The 15,318-nt window shown below is 47.5% G+C and overlaps 3 protein-coding genes across 4 annotated transcripts in view; all 3 read left to right on the top strand.

Moving 5' to 3' along the window:
* The window catches only part of LOC121596528 (E3 ubiquitin-protein ligase MIB2), a 58,603-nt gene extending 53,630 nt beyond the window's left edge, over positions 1-4,973 (top strand). For both annotated transcript variants that reach the window (XM_041921566.1, XM_041921565.1), the window contains exon 7: positions 8-4,973. In XM_041921566.1, coding sequence (XP_041777500.1) covers positions 8-2,393 — 2,386 coding nt within the window. In that variant the 3' untranslated portion in view covers positions 2,394-4,973. The remainder of the gene's footprint in view (positions 1-7) is intronic.
* Positions 4,974-5,753: 780 nt separating this feature from the next.
* On the top strand, positions 5,754-6,373 carry LOC121596538 (cytochrome c oxidase subunit 6A2, mitochondrial-like). The gene is made up of 2 exons (XM_041921575.1): positions 5,754-5,942; positions 6,020-6,373. Exons 1-2 carry the CDS (start codon positions 5,831-5,833, stop codon positions 6,274-6,276), a joined length of 369 nt encoding a protein of 122 aa, XP_041777509.1. The 5' UTR covers positions 5,754-5,830; the 3' UTR covers positions 6,277-6,373.
* A 1,234-nt stretch (positions 6,374-7,607) lies between these two features.
* Positions 7,608-13,529, top strand: LOC121596535 (D-3-phosphoglycerate dehydrogenase). Its single transcript, XM_041921573.1, has 6 exons — positions 7,608-8,054; positions 8,187-8,237; positions 10,368-10,522; positions 12,246-12,598; positions 12,686-12,904; positions 12,994-13,529. Exons 1-6 carry the CDS (start codon positions 7,971-7,973, stop codon positions 13,128-13,130), a joined length of 999 nt encoding a protein of 332 aa, XP_041777507.1. The 5' UTR covers positions 7,608-7,970; the 3' UTR covers positions 13,131-13,529.
* The last annotated feature ends 1,789 nt before the right edge of the window (positions 13,530-15,318 follow it).

Below are 15,318 nucleotides of genomic sequence, written 5' to 3'. Positions count from 1 at the left end.
CTTGCAGCATGACTCCGGAGGCAGTGAACTACGTGAGCGGTGGCAAAACCTGCCTGCAAGTTGCAGCCCACCAGGGCCACGTGGAGCTCGTGAAATACCTCATCCTCATGGGCGCCAACGTCAACGTGGTGGACAAGGAGGGCGATTCCACCCTGCACTACGCCGCGTTCGGCAACCAGCCGGAAGTAATGCGCGTCCTGCTGCAGCACAACGCCAGCATCGACGAGCTCAACTCGTCCCACTGCTCCGCGCTGCACATCTCCGCCCACAAGAAGCCGCCGCACTGCGTGAAGGTGCTGCTCGAGTTCGGCGCCAACGTGAACATGCAGGACGCGTACGGCGACACCGCCCTGCACGACGCCATCGGCAAGGAGAACACGGAAGTGGTCGAGCTGCTCTGCAGCTGCCCAACGCTCGACCTAACGATCCGCAACCATCGCGGCTTCAACGCGCTGCACCACGCGTCGCTGAAGGGCAACGTGCACGCGGCACGCCACATCATCCGCCTGGCGCGACAGCTGGTGAACGTGCGCAAGGATGACGGGTTTGCCGCGCTGCACCTGACCGCCCTGAACGGGCACACGCGCGTCATTGAGGTGCTGGTGCAGGAGGGCCAGGCGGACATAAACATCCGCAACAACCGCAGCCAGACGCCGTTCCTGCTGGCGGTGTCGCAGGGCCACACGGCCGCGATCGAGAAGCTGGTCGATCTGGGCGCGGACGTGCGGGCGCGCGACGAGGACGGCGACAACGCGATGCACCTGTGCATCATCAAGAAGGGCAACCTGGTGCACGACGTGTCGCCGACGGATGCGCCGAAAATACACGACATCTACCAGTCGCTGGCTGGCATCGTGATCGAGCATCGGTTGATGTACGCGCTGCTGTGCTTTCTCGCCAGTGAGGGCTGCCCGTTGGACGTGAACCGGAAGGGCGCACGCGTGCTCGACTGGATCGGCAGTCCGCAGATCAAGGAGATCATTGTGGAGTACGAGCGGACGCGGCTGGCACGGGAAGCGGCGGCAGCCGCCGCCCCGAACGGTCCCGTCATCTCCACGAGCTACCCGGTCGCCCACGGTCTCGGTTCCGCGGCCGCCGGTTCGTGCTCGCGCAATCTTCCCAACGCCGAGGAGGACACCCAGCAGTTGCTGTGCAACTTTGAGGGGATGAGCATTGCACCCGCGGGCTCCACCACCGCCGCGCCGAGCATTGAGGCTGTGAGTGGTGGCAGCGGGCGGGTGGAGAAGCTTGCGGACGCTGCCGGCAGTGGATCGCTTGCGCTCGAGAACGGCCTAGCGGGTGGTAGCGGCCTTCAGCACACCTCGCCACCGCCTCCACCATCATCCTCTTCCTCCAGTGGCCCGGCCGGCGGCAGCAGCAGCAGCAGCAACAGCAATCCCCCTACCCCTGCCCGCCGCAACCGGGGACATGCGGCGGCAGCGGCGGCAGCAGCCGCCCGCGACGCAACCACTGCCGGTGCACTCGTCACACCGCCCGCCGTCCTCGGGGCCGGCAGTCACGGCGATGAGTCGGAGCACGGCGCTGCCCCCCAGCCACCCCCGCACACCTCCACCGAGCTGAACGTCAGTGGCAGCTTCGGCAACGACGTGTTTGTGCAGGCGTTCCACCCGCGCCACTCACCCAACAGAGCCTTATCGCCCGCGATGGGCGACTCGCCCGCCTCCGGCACCGGCGCCCCGATCCCGCCCAATCACGGGATGTTCGCGAAACCGATGATGAAGCCGTGCCGCGGTGGGGCCAGCCACCTGTCGGGCATGTTCGGTACTACCACCAACGCTGCCGCCGCCGCCGCCGCGAAGCATAACAGCCCGCGGCAGTTCGTGCAGGACAAGAGCGTGCCCCAGCCACCAACGCCCGCCGCACCCGCCAGTGCCGGTGCTGCGTCCTCCGCTAGTCCAACGCCACCGCCAGTGCCACCGCCGCTACCGACGACGCCGGCCCATCAGCTGCACCAACTGCTCCACCAGCCGCCGCTGCCCCCGACGGACGCACCGCGCGAGTGCATCGTGTGCAACGAGACGCTCGCGCTGATCGTGTTCGAGCCCTGCCAGCACCAGATCGCCTGCGCCGAGTGTGGCGTGCGGATGAAGAAGTGTCTCACCTGCGGGCTGCACATCGAGCGGCGCACGACCGCCGCCGGCTGCCCGCTCGAGGGCTCGAAGGACGGTCGGCTGCTGTCCGCCGACCGGCTGCGCTACCTCGAGAGCAAGATCATGGAGATAGAGGAAACGCACTGCTGCAGCATCTGCATGGAGCGCCGGCGGAACGTCGCGTTCCTCTGCGGGCACAGCTCCTGCTCCAAGTGTGCGGAAACGCTCAAGATCTGCCACATGTGCCGGAAGCCGATCACGAAAAAGATTAATCTTTATTAGGAGCGGTTAGGGTGAAGCATAAAAGGGTAATTTGCGCTTGCAGAAAAAAAGCAACAAGATATGGAACAAGAACCATTATAGGCTAGAGAATCGAAAGGGCGAAAGGGAGAAAATGCTAATGTCAGCTAATTTGTAAGTGTTCACTATTTATTTCACAATTTCCTAAACAAAACCGACCCAAACTCACCTACACACACACACACATATACGCACACAGCGTCCCGTGCGTCTCGCAGCAAAACGTCCCAAAGCGTGTAGAGAGTGGAGCCGACCCTAAGTGTCGTCGCCCCATTCAAACACTACTTCCTAAAGCCTAGTCCTGTTTCGTATTCTGTTTAGGGAGAGGGTTGCGCGCGGGCGTCTAGCGTTTAGTTGCCGTTCACCATCACCACCACCATCCCCCATATATCCGCCGTGTGTACCTCTCTCACCGTGTGTAAATAGAACGTTTTCGGTATGTGTGTTATATATAAATAGGTATATATATATAAATGTAAATGTAAAGTGTGTATGTGTTCAACGATAGAACAAATGGTTCCCCGATAGTCGAAAATGCACAGCGCATCAGCATGATCAGCATGATATAGAGTGTGTGTGTGAGAAGTGTATGTGTGTGTGGGTGTGGTTGATGTGATCGGTTTATCATTAACGACGCGTAAAGGGACGAATTAGTTTATGGCACACATAGTTTTGTTTGTTTTTTTTTTGTTAGATAACTAATAGCTTAATTTGCCTGCGTATATTAAAAAACGAAATTAAAGAAAAAAACACAAACAGTCTAAAAAGTATGGCAAAGATTGGAGTTGAAATGTGAGAAGAATTTTCCGCCTCAGTCAAACTCGTTGTTGTTCGCACTTTTCGTCTAGGTGGGCTTGTAAGTGTCACTTACGCATTTGCACAAAACTTTGATCGCTTGTAAATACCGCTTCAATGGCGTGATTCATCATTTCAACAAGCTTGTACAAGAGTGCGTTTAACATCTGCAGCATGAAGTTAATGCTTTTCTTGAGGATAGCTCTACGACTTTTGCTCCACTGCAAACTATTATCGCCCAGTTTTATGATCGCCAGCAGGTGTGTTTTGTGGTTTTGTTTTGTTATACTATTTTCTCATTTACGTGTTTAGTTTTTGCACAATATATCGTACCATCATATCATTTGTGAATACGCACAACTGCTTAAAAACACAATTGTGTCACTTTATTAAAAAAAAAAACTCACTCTCTCTCTCACATTCACTGCCTCAGCTAAGTCAAAACCATGCCAAAATTTGTCTTCTTTCCTTTTTCATAAACATAAAATCCTTCTCTGTGGGAAAGTGGAAGCGAAAAATCAACAGTATGTATGTTAAATAAACTAAAACAAGGCGTTAAAACACTGATTGTAAGCGAACGCAAAATATAACGAACAAGAAAGTATATCTCCGCACTGTGTAAGCGTTTGGTGAAATTGTAGCTTTGTTGGAGTAAATGGAGCACACACACAGACACATCGTGTAGCAAAGATTGTTGTACGTTGTTGTGTTAAAAAAGCTTAACAGAAGACTTGTGTCTGACTCGCGAGGGAGGGAGAGAAGATTCACAGATACAACCCGGTAGCTTTTTTAAATTAATCTCTATTCCGTTGTTGAACCCTTTTTATATCACATATTATCGAATCGAATGAGACGAGCATTGAGACGAGCATGCGAACTGCACATTGGTGATGGAAACACGCATACTGGGTGGTAGTGGTAGTCCCAGAAGCAGGACTGCTGTAGCTATTTTTGTACAACTGTTTACAGCTGCTTTGTTTTCGGGAGTGCAATATCAGCCAAAACAGTGCAATACGTGTAATAATGTTGAACGCTCCCCGTCTTTAAGGTGAAGATAGCAAGAGTCCGTTTAGTTCGATAATGAGCGAATTTTAGGAGAAAAATAAGCAGCGCAAACCCACCATCACCACCACTACCATTGCAGGCGTGGAAAAATAGTTAGGATTTATATTTTTTTTAAATAATAGCTACCAACAGCACCTCCCGAAGAACAACAGCATTGTCGCTTTTGTATGCGCGTTTGATGTACAAGCTGGACATTGAAAAAACACGAAAATTTGCCTTTAAATTGCTCGTTAAGTGGTTTTCCAGTTGTTGTACTAACAAAATGTTTATCCCAGCAAGTGTTGCAAGCGCAAACTTGTGTTTTTCTGTAACGAGCAAGAGATTATTATTGCGTAAGCAAGCAGTGAAATTTGCTACCAACCTGAATGTGCACCGAGAAGCGATAAAAGCAGTAATGAGATACGTTAATTACCAATCTGTTTTGTGATAGATATTTACGTACAATCTGTCGAATCAGAAATAAATGATAACAGCCAAAAACAAATAAAACAAAATAAAACCAACACAAAAGAGAATAAAAAATGATGTTCAAAATGATCGATTTTCGGTGCGTGTGTATGTGATGTGTGTAAATGTGTTTTGTCGCACTCAACGAAAAACGAAAAAAACGGTAAATGAGTACCCCACATACACTCCCCGTGACTATAGCAAATATGTTCTCGTTTCCGCTGAAGATGTCTGAAAATTTAAACCACAAAAATACATAGTATAAAAATGCAAAAGATGCGCGCGCTGTTACTAAAAAAATAGCACATTGCAAAACAAACAAGTAAACAAGCAAATCCGAAAAAAAAATTATAGTATAGTTAGGGAGAGAAAGCGATAAAGTACACTGCACCAACCAAATGGTGATAAGGCGAAAAGGGGTGTGATAGGTGAAAATAGGCAAACGAAGGAAAACAAGCCCAATGAACGCTAATATTAAATCATTTGTAATAATCCCCTGAATCGTTACTACACACAAACACAACAAACACAAATTGTATGTAAATGGATAAATAAGCAAATTTGTATAAAATAAAGGAAAATATGATTGAAAAAACAAAAAAGAAGATAAAAGACTTACAAAATGATTTTTATATTGCCGTGCGCATTTCCAACAGGAAAAGCATTCCTGTTGGCAATTGATAAGCATCGGTGCACGTGGTTGATGTTGATTTAGGTCACTATACTGGATGCTGAATGTTGCCTACCGTAGATTCTGATGATAAGGAATCGATTCGCCATTTTGGATTGAATTGATGTAAAACAAATTACAGACGACGAACCGGACTTCCCTACTACAATTCACAACCGTCTTCGCTTGGGCTGTTGAGCGGCACTGAGTGGTTTGTTTTTGGGGAATGCTTTGAAAACCCCATCCTTCGCTTTACATTGCCATGGCAACAACTACTTGACATGCGGCAAGCATTGCCACCATTGAAAGAAATGGACAACTGAGGAGTCTGCTGAAGTAGTTTCCATGGTTACTGTGTCTTCTTTGACATCTCCAAAACTACCACTCGATTCACATTTCCAGAACATCCATCCTCGTAGCAACACATCCATCCAACAGGAAGATGTCCTCAAGTTTGTCTCGATTCTCACGAACCTCCAATATGGCAACTTTATACCTGAGACGGACGTTCTGTCTCAATGCACCAACAGCTCGTCCTTGTCCTCCATGTCCGGGTAAGTACAGATGATAGTGGGATGAATACCCAATGCATTCAGAGCAACTTCCCATTTTAACGCCATTCCTCCTGAAGAACCTGCTCCCTCGTCATCCCGTGGATACAAGTTTTGGAAGAAAATTACCTTCATGGTAGCAATGCCGCTCGTTGGACTGATCGCGCTGAACACGTACACCGAGCACCAGAAGGAACATGCGCATCGGCCCCGTCCAAAGTTCATCGAGTACGAGTATCTTCGCATACGCACCAAGCGCTACCCGTGGCGAGATGGAGTGAAGACGCTCTTTCACAATCCGGAAGTGAACGCACTGCCGACGGGATATGAAAAGTAATTCACGAGAATATGGAAGAACCGAAGCACACTTGGTGAATCTGTTTGACAATGTTGAGCCTTCGGAACGGATAAACTGTTCACAGTTAGAAAATTTAGCTTTTTATTAGTCTCTTTTCACTTCTATTACCACGAGAGGACATAACAAGGGTTTCTATTGAGCAATTAATGTTGTCGGACTGCTTCAAAAATCATTAGCAGCCTAATCAAACCCTTCAAAATCCTTTAATCAGTCTACGGTTTGGGAGACAAGAGCCATTAGTTTGCCATCACCATGGTAAATCTTATCATCTCCTTTAGGGGCAGTAGCAGCAGGTAACAACCAGCCTCGAGCCGAAGGGACCACTTGATGGCATTCCAACCGATAAGTGTAGTTAGCCAATGCCAAGATACAGCTTTCCTGTAGAACTTATGCACGGCCGAGAAGCGCTTGTGTACACAGAGTACGCACCAGGGCGACCAGAGGATTGGTTCGTCGTACCCAAGATAAGGAGCGCGCGCGAGCGGGCAAAACACGCCGCAGTGAGAGTGATGCGTGTGATTCACGAGACACCGGCGGCGGCAGCTGCGACTCCCTATCTTCTGCCCCCTGACAACATGGTACGCGTGTCTTTTCCCGGAGGTGATGATAGTTTCCGTCATCCCAATCGTCATGTAAACGGAAAGTAAACAAACGTAGCCATAGACCGATAAGCTGTCAATGATAAGCGAGCGCGAGCGTCCTCTTGGCGGCTCAGGCAGCGGGCGGAGGCACGTGGATGGGGATTGTGAACGATCCTGACCTGGCCCTGGCAACTAGAAATTGGTGAGAGGCGGACGGTTGGAACAGTGGGAAATGATGATTGAGTTTGGTTCGAAATATTAATAAGTTTTAGAGGACATTTAGGTAAACCCAGTCGTTCTACACTACTATGACAGATGTAACTTCAACAATGTAAGTATAATTAAACCTTTCTTTTTGTCCATTTGTAACCTTCCCACATGTCTACTGTACGATCTACTGTAGACTTTTGCCGTTACAGGATGCGCTACGCCCACTTTCATCGCCATGGTGGGCATGGAAACCGGTACCAGTAACCGGTGCAAGAGCGGCGTAATTGAACCGTGCTGCCTGTGTATTGACCGGACAGAACCCTTTGCATTTATTCCCACCCGTCCCCACACAAGGCCACCCGTTCTAGAACCGGCCTGGGACGTAGGACGTCATGCAAACCGGGTCGATTCCTCGTCGATGTTGTCGCGCAGCAGCATCTTCGCTTCATCTAAGTAAACAGCAACATGCTCATCTTTCCTACGCTCGATCATTCGATCGTCGCCACGGTAGTATTGGTGCGCGTACAGCGAGAGATGACGCCTAGAGCGGGCCTGTTACAAGTGCACCATTACATGCGGACTAGACTCGTCTGCGCGATATCTCGTTTCATTCTCGTTCTGGTTCGTTCGCGCTCGCTCGCACTCACGCGCCTTCCCTAGCCCTGGCTGTGCTCGTGCAAGCGAGATAGTGTGGCCGGTCCTCTGAGGTCGTGAGCCTTGAGTGGTGGCACTATCGCCGTCGTCCAGCTTGTGCGATCCAGCTATTCGTTTGGAACAGTGCATCCAGTGCAGTTGTGTTGTGCAGCCCTTTGCTCGCAGGAACGAAAGTAGTGTAGTTCAGTTGAAAGGCATTTCTCTCACACAAACCGCTCCCTCCCCAAAATGCCAGTTGATATAAAGCGTGTGCTAGTGTGCGATGCCGTTGACAATGCGTGTGTCAAGCTGCTGCAAGACCATGGCATTCAAGTGAGTAGTGTTTTGTGCCATTTTAAAACGGGAACCCTCCAAATTCTGATTACATACACGGTGCTGGTTCCTATGAAGTGTAACTAAATACGTTTATCCTTCCCTTGTGGGATGGTGTTGCTATTGTTGCAGGTTGACTACAAGCTGAAGCTGTCACAGGATGAGCTGATTAAGGAGGTGAAGGTGAGTGTACTCTGGTTCGCTTAGACTAGTGCGCGGACGGGGGAGCCGGATCTTGAAGCTTCCCTTAGCTCCAGAGCGCGCGTGTATGGGGCGGAAGGGCTTGGAGAGGCGAGTTAATTGAAGAATTGGATACAACTAGTTTGGCCTTACTGCATAGACTGAAGGTTGTCTAGAAGCTGAAACCTTTGGAAGGGTTCTAGATCGCGTTTTTGAATACCGTTAGAATTTGAGTAAAAAAAAGACCTTGAAATGAGAAAGTGGAATCGATATTGTTAATAATTATCATAAAACTACATGGTTGAAAGGTTTTTTGTTATGTCAACTTCAACAAATTATGCCATAAAATCAGATATATTTAATTTTCAATATTTAAAACGTAGCAATCATGCAAATTCCTTATCTTCTTTCAAATTTCAGAAATGTATGTATTGCTTCGGAAAGATTGTCTATCTTTATAACACCTGCTTCTTAATTTACGACCTTAATACACCTTCTTAAGTCTTGGAATAACACTCTAGTTCATTCAGTTCATATCAGTGAGGGCCACATAATAATTTATTTTAAGCGATACTAATAGTAATTAGCGAGACGTATAAAGGGCTTAGAGTATTTTCAACTTTGCCTGCTAAATGTTCTAGCTTAAGTTGGTATTAAATTTCGTTATAATACAGGCCATTTCAACATAACAACTAGGTACAATTTCAAATAAAATCCTTACAGATTGTTTTACCTTTGCAAGAAGCCCCGCTTATTTAGGTTCGATTCATGTTTTTAGTATTTTCAATTTCAAACATAAGTCAAATTAGCACTAAATCACTTTGATAATTTTAGCGGGTATTTTCTCTGCAACCCTTACTCATTAGCACTCATTTACAGGCTCCCAACCACGGTTCATTGAATCAGTGCAACCAAGGCAATCAAAAGCATGAAGATGTCCGGTAGTAAAGATTTGCTAGCTTTTTATGTACTATCATAAAGCGATTTTAATGAAAACGATCATCAGAGGACACAATTATTCCGGTTTTAACTTCTGGTTTGCGTGAATTTCGGCATTTCGGTTCCGTATAATTGAAATTAGCTGACCTAGGACTCAAATTTGCCTTCCAGCTGGGTCAGTAATGCAAAAAATAATCCTCATAGAAATTAAGGCCCTTTTCTAAGACGATCAAAACCTTTAGCGGAACGCAAATCCCTATTTTGAAGAACCTTTTTTCATTTTTATTTAATTAGTGTAATCTTTCTTTTGTCCAACTTATCACAAGATCTGTTTTTATCGCCTTTTTGTCAATAATGTCATGCGAAAGCTAATAAAAAGAAGAAGCAGTTGTTGAACTCTTCAATTGAATAATACTATCGTGCTATTAAAGCTGTACGGCATTAAATAAAATAACTTCACTGATTAGTTCTGTTCCAGTTGCCATGTTCGAGATATTAAATATAGTTCGATCCGAGCTCTATTTTTAAATCATATCATTCAAACTCACTTCCACCTAGCCCCCCCCCCATATTCATTCACTTCATCATCCACAACAAAACCAAATCATCATCGCCCAGACACGCCATCCAATCGTATCCTTGAGCAATTGAGCACGCATTTCTTGTTTTCTTTTGCTCTCCCCTCACGTAATATGCCCATAAACACCACGATGGAATCTGCCACCCCACCATTCCTCTCACACTCTCCTAACCCCACTCCCACAGTCCATCGCAATTAATCTTGCGACCAAATGAATGAGGCGTGCGTCAACATTTAATCGAACCATTTCCCGCCGTGCCACAATGGCCGATCAGCACGAGCAGCCGCACCCCGCAGGGTTGCTAAACAGTCCGTAGTAAACAAGAGCTGCCTTACCCGCGAATGACCCCCGGGGCAACCCGTAGTAGGAGTCCTTGCTTTCCGCGCTGGCGCATCCGTAACGAATTCATTCTCCGGAAAACTACCACCACCGGAAAGCTTCCGTTTTAACGGATGAAATATTCGCGTGTAATGCGCGCCTAGAGACGATAAGGAAGAAGACGAAAAGGGAGGATGAGTTGGACGAGACGAGATAGATAGACTGCCATCAAGAATTAGATTTCCATCATCACAAACTAATCGACTTTTTCGACGATTTTTGTTTGTTGTGACAGAATTATGATGCTCTCATCGTGCGGTCGGATACGAAAATTACGGCCGAGATTTTGGACGCAGGTGCCGGTCGGGTGAAGGCGGTCGGACGTGCCGGTGCCGGCGTGGACAACATCAACATCGAAGCAGCGACGCGAAACAACGTGCTGGTGCTGAAGTAAGTAGCGAACGTTTGCCCAGCGACAGTGTGTGTGTTTGTGTGCGTGACGAAGTGATAAGTGTTTGGAATGAAAGTGGACGATTTTTTATTATACAACAAACCCTCAACAATTGCTCATTAATATTGTAGAGCCTTGAATACCAAAAGAAACCACATTTTTTTCGACACAATCGGCTAAAATCCAAGAATGCACTGTGAACACATCGTGAAAAAATACAGTGAGGCAACCTAAACAGGAATAGTACAAAGTTGTAAATTTAACTTTGTGTAAATAGCTACATATTGTTGTATAATTTATTTTAATACATACTAAAGATGTGCAAATTGATGTGCAAACTGAGTGAGTGTGTTGAATTCTTCTAGTGAATGGCTTCAACTCAGCCCGAAGAGTTATGTTATGCTCACGCTCTTTGTAGTGATTTGAATCATAGTAGAATGGCTTTTAGCCGGTCTCGTAGTACAGTCGTCAACTCGTTCGACTTAACACCATGCCCGTCATGAGTTCAAGTCCTAAATGGGCCGTGCCGCCATACGTAGGACTTGGCTATCCTGCTATGGGGGGATCAATAAGTCACTGAAAGCCAAGCCCACAAGTAGTAGTGGTACAGGCAGGCCTTGACCGACAACGGTTGTTGAGGCAAAAAGATGAAGAAGAATGGCTTTAAAGATTTGAATGTTTAACGTTGTTTTTAAATAGCCATAACGAAAATAACGCTCACACTTCCTTTTTCTACAACTTTGATATCAAGCTCGCTCTTTCTCTCGCTCTGCCGACTCGTTAGTCGTGACTCACTCCTGCTCGATTCAACCACTTTACTCTCTGTGCCGACTACTGACAAACTTTTTGTGGATTTACGGAATCAAATCACAAAATTTTTGGAATTAAAATTACTCATCTGCTTCGCCGACTACTAATTTAAACTTTTGAGATTCTACTTCCTGATGCAACGTGAAAAAAGCATCAGGTGACGATCACCTCCGAAAACAATGAACATATCTGTGGTAGCTTGATGTAATTTGCTGATACTCAATGGAAGTGCGTCAGAACATGCCGAACTGGACATGCGAATGCTTGAGTCCAACGCGATACTTTGACTGACGAGCTGAGCTTAATGCCGTCACAAGCATAATCTTTTTCTGGCCTGTGGATAGTGCTGCCAAATGTCATTGTTTCAGTAACCAACACTCTTCGCTGAAACGAAGTTCAAGTCAGTTCACCGTGATGATCAGGGGTGAGACTCAAACAGTTGGTGGACCAATCAGATACTTGGTGACATTTTTTGTAGCACCCAATTCTTGGTCACTCACTTGGTAATGGCATTTTCTCCCTATGATAATCACGACATTCTTGGGACATACTTGGCGAGGGGTGCCAAGCAACAAAATTAGCATGCTTTCAACAACAAATGCAGTAAATATGTAGGGGGCATCTTCCATGACTATCGAGATGATCACCGACAGAAAATGTCATTACTTAGTATGCACATATCTAGTGTATCTGAAGATCTTCGGAGTGAGTTAAAGGTTCAAATTGCAATATCCACTATTCCGATTCAAATCAATGAGCATGAAAATGTAGTAAATACACAATCACCATTAGGAAATATCACAGGTTGGGTTGCAAACAGTACATATAAGCAACTTTTCAACTCTTCCCAATGGAAGTAATCACTTCCAACCACAAACTAACTTTTCCATTCCACTTCCCTCGCCCAAACAGCACTCCCGGCGGCAATTCGATTTCGGCGTGCGAGCTGACGTGCTTCCTGATCGGGGCGCTGGCCCGCCCCATCTGCCAGGCGGCCACCAGCATGAAGGAGGGCCGCTGGGACCGGAAGCTGTACTCCGGCTCGGAGCTGTACGGCAAGACGCTCGCCATCCTCGGGCTCGGTCGCATCGGGCGCGAGGTCGGCGTACGCATGAACGCGTTCGGGATGCGCGTGATCGGGTTCGATCCGATCACGACGGCCGAGGAGGCGAAGGCGGCCGGCATCGAGAAGATGGAGCTGGAGCAGATCTGGCCGCTGGCCGACTACATCACCGTCCACACGCCGCTCATTCCTGCCACACGCAGTAAGCACGCGATTCTGTTGATGCTGGAACAGAAGGAATTGATTCCAAAAACGGCTTTCTTTCTCTCTCTCTCTCTCTCTTTGACAGATTTGATCTCAACCGCTACCCTTGCCAAGTGCCGGAAGGGCGTGCGGGTGGTTAACGTCGCCCGGGGTGGCATCATCGATGAGGCCGCCCTGGTGACGGCCCTCGAGAGTGGCCAGTGCGGTGGGGCCGCCGTCGACGTTTACCCGGAGGAGCCCCCGAAATCGGACACCACTCGGAAGCTCATCAATCACCCGAAGGTGGTCGCAACGCCTCACCTGGGTAAGAAGAGGGGGTGACTTTGGGCGTTCCGCCCCACGGCCAGCGCACCAGCGTGTCTAATTACCTTCAATCTTCTTACCGCCCCACAGGTGCCAGTACGTCCGAGGCGCAGGTGCGCGTCGCCGTCGAGGTAGCGGAACAATTCATCGCCCTGACGGGCAAATCGACCGTCTACACGCAGTACGCCGGTGTCGTGAATCGGGACGTGTTGAAGAATGTGTTTTAAATCGAATCGAACCGAGGCGGCAACTTTGTTACAAGCCGGCTATTTTCGGCAAGCCCGCGGACGCCAAATCAATCATTCCCACGTTGTCGATGGCGGTGTTGTGACGTCATCGGTTGCGGCTGCCGCACATTGGCACTGCACTGCTGCTGCTGCTGTTCCGCCAATTACTAATGAAATCGACCGCAGGGCCGGGAAATTTGACACCAAACTTCGAGGAAAAGTTGACAAATGGGAAAGGACACACACACGCACAAAATGACAAAAATTGTAACCATAAGGGCACACATTACGAACATACACAGAAAAAAGAGAGAGCCTTTTTTACGCCGTCATGGGAAAGGATCCTATTGCTTGGCTAAGCGGAAATAGACAGGAACACATAAGTAAAAAATAAAAAAAAAGTAATATGCTAATTTATCTTCCAACGGTTGAATGCGCTTCCACTACGTTGATGTTGTGCCCTTGAAGCGGAAAGAAACCTGAGAGCAAACACGAAAATAGGGAGGCAGCAGAAGGACCTAGCAATTTGCCAATATTAAATAACCGATTGCTGAAGGTAAGTGTCCCAGCCCAACCTAGACAAACAACAACCGCTGTGCGACCATTTTGAAGCCAATTATGAAGCTGATGGCGGTTTTGTCATAAAACTTGGAAGCGAAAACTGCAACACAACATGCCAAAACAAGCCGAAGACATGCAACAACAGTCGTGATAAATTCAATTTAAACCAACCTAAAGAATCGCATCCTAGTGACCGAGTTTCACCATCCGCTTACAGGTTTGTTTTCTTGGTAACCGTGCAAACTTTCCTTCGAATTGTGTTATCAACACGGTATTAGCGCGGGCGCGTTTTTCTCCTATTTCTTTGTGATTTCTATCTTTTCCTGGCTTGTGTCTAGCCAGCCTCAATCGTTGCTAAGGCTGAGCCCACAGAAAGACACAGACGCAGAGCCTTGCAAAGCTTTTTTCTACAGTTCGTTTCCGTTTTTATTACACTTACTTATGCATGTACATCCTGGCATCATTTTCAAAGCTATTCCCCATTGAGACGATGCCTTTAAAAGACTAAATCAGAACGGGAGGAGGGTCTCCAAGGAAATCGGGTTTCTCGGTAGGTAAGGCGAGAGATCACCAACTACCACCCCTCATCCACTTGCTGATCGCACTCATTTGCGGTAAAATAGGCTGCAAATAGGACAACGGAGGAGAGATGGTACACTGCAATGAAACTACCGACGAGAGTTCAAAATCGCTCTTGTGCTATTTTGCGTTCCCTCTTGTGTACTGAACACATCCAAGTCATTCAAAAGGGTCCTCCGGAACTTGATACCGCCCGCCCGCGAGGAGGGGTTGTTGGAAAGGTGGTTTAAATTCTGGTTTATTTTTGCTCAATGTTTATTTGGAAGGACAATGGAGGAGCCGCTATAATGACGAGCTATACGAGATGTACGGCGACCTCACTGTCGTACAGCGTATAAAGCTCGCCAGGCTCCGGTGGGCTGGCCATGTTATACGCATGGAAACGGACGACCCAGCCCGTAAAGTCTTTTTAGGCCGTCCACAAGGACAGAGGAGGCGTGGTAGGCCCAAATTGAGGTGGCAAGATGGCGTGGAGGCGTCCGCCATTAAGGCCGGGATAACGGACTGGCAGACGAAGGCGCGAGACCGTGAGCGGTTTCGGACACTCCTGAGGCAGGCCAAGACCGCAAAGCGGTTGTAGTGCCGGATAACAACAAAATTATTTTTGCTAGAACACCGTATTTTCATGACAACACTGTTTTATGTTTGAAATTTAATTCCAACGTGCAAATATTCTAGAAAAGCGAAATCCTTTTTGGGATTTTGCAACCATTTTTGCATTCATTTGAAGAGTGTGTTTTTAGCGTTAAAAAAAGCATTTGTCGCGGAAGGCGGATTTCGCAGAAGTAGACAATCGTTTATGTAATTCGTATAGGTCAACCTGTATTACAAATAGTGAGCAAATATATATAAAAACAACACCACGCAAAATAAGTCTTATAAAAATTGTGGTAAAACTTTTGCATTATTTCGATGCTTTGATTGTTGTCTAATAGTGCCAGGATGTTGTAGATGCCGGAACAGGCTTCTACGACGTCCACAAACTGCCCCACGGAGTCCATTTTAGACGCTACGTGATACCGTTTTTGGTCGCCGTCGCTTCTACTAA

This window comes from Anopheles merus, chromosome 3R, assembly GCF_017562075.2.
Source record: "Anopheles merus strain MAF chromosome 3R, AmerM5.1, whole genome shotgun sequence".
Lineage (NCBI taxonomy): Eukaryota > Metazoa > Arthropoda > Insecta > Diptera > Culicidae > Anopheles > Anopheles merus.
Note: the sequence above shows the minus strand (reverse complement) of the source record. Positions and strands in the feature narration are given on the sequence as shown.

Coding starts and splice junctions, on each gene's coding strand:
- LOC121596538 (XM_041921575.1), top strand. CDS start 5,831: ATGTCCTCAAGTTTGTCTCGATTCTCACGAACCTCCAATATGGCAACT. Junction 5,943..6,019: donor TCCTTGTCCTCCATGTCCGG/GTAAGTACAGAT, acceptor TTCCTCCTGAAG/AACCTGCTCCCTCGTCATCC.
- LOC121596535 (XM_041921573.1), top strand. CDS start 7,971: ATGCCAGTTGATATAAAGCGTGTGCTAGTGTGCGATGCCGTTGACAAT. Junction 8,238..10,367: donor AGCTGATTAAGGAGGTGAAG/GTGAGTGTACTC, acceptor TTGTTGTGACAG/AATTATGATGCTCTCATCGT. Junction 12,905..12,993: donor GGTCGCAACGCCTCACCTGG/GTAAGAAGAGGG, acceptor ACCGCCCCACAG/GTGCCAGTACGTCCGAGGCG.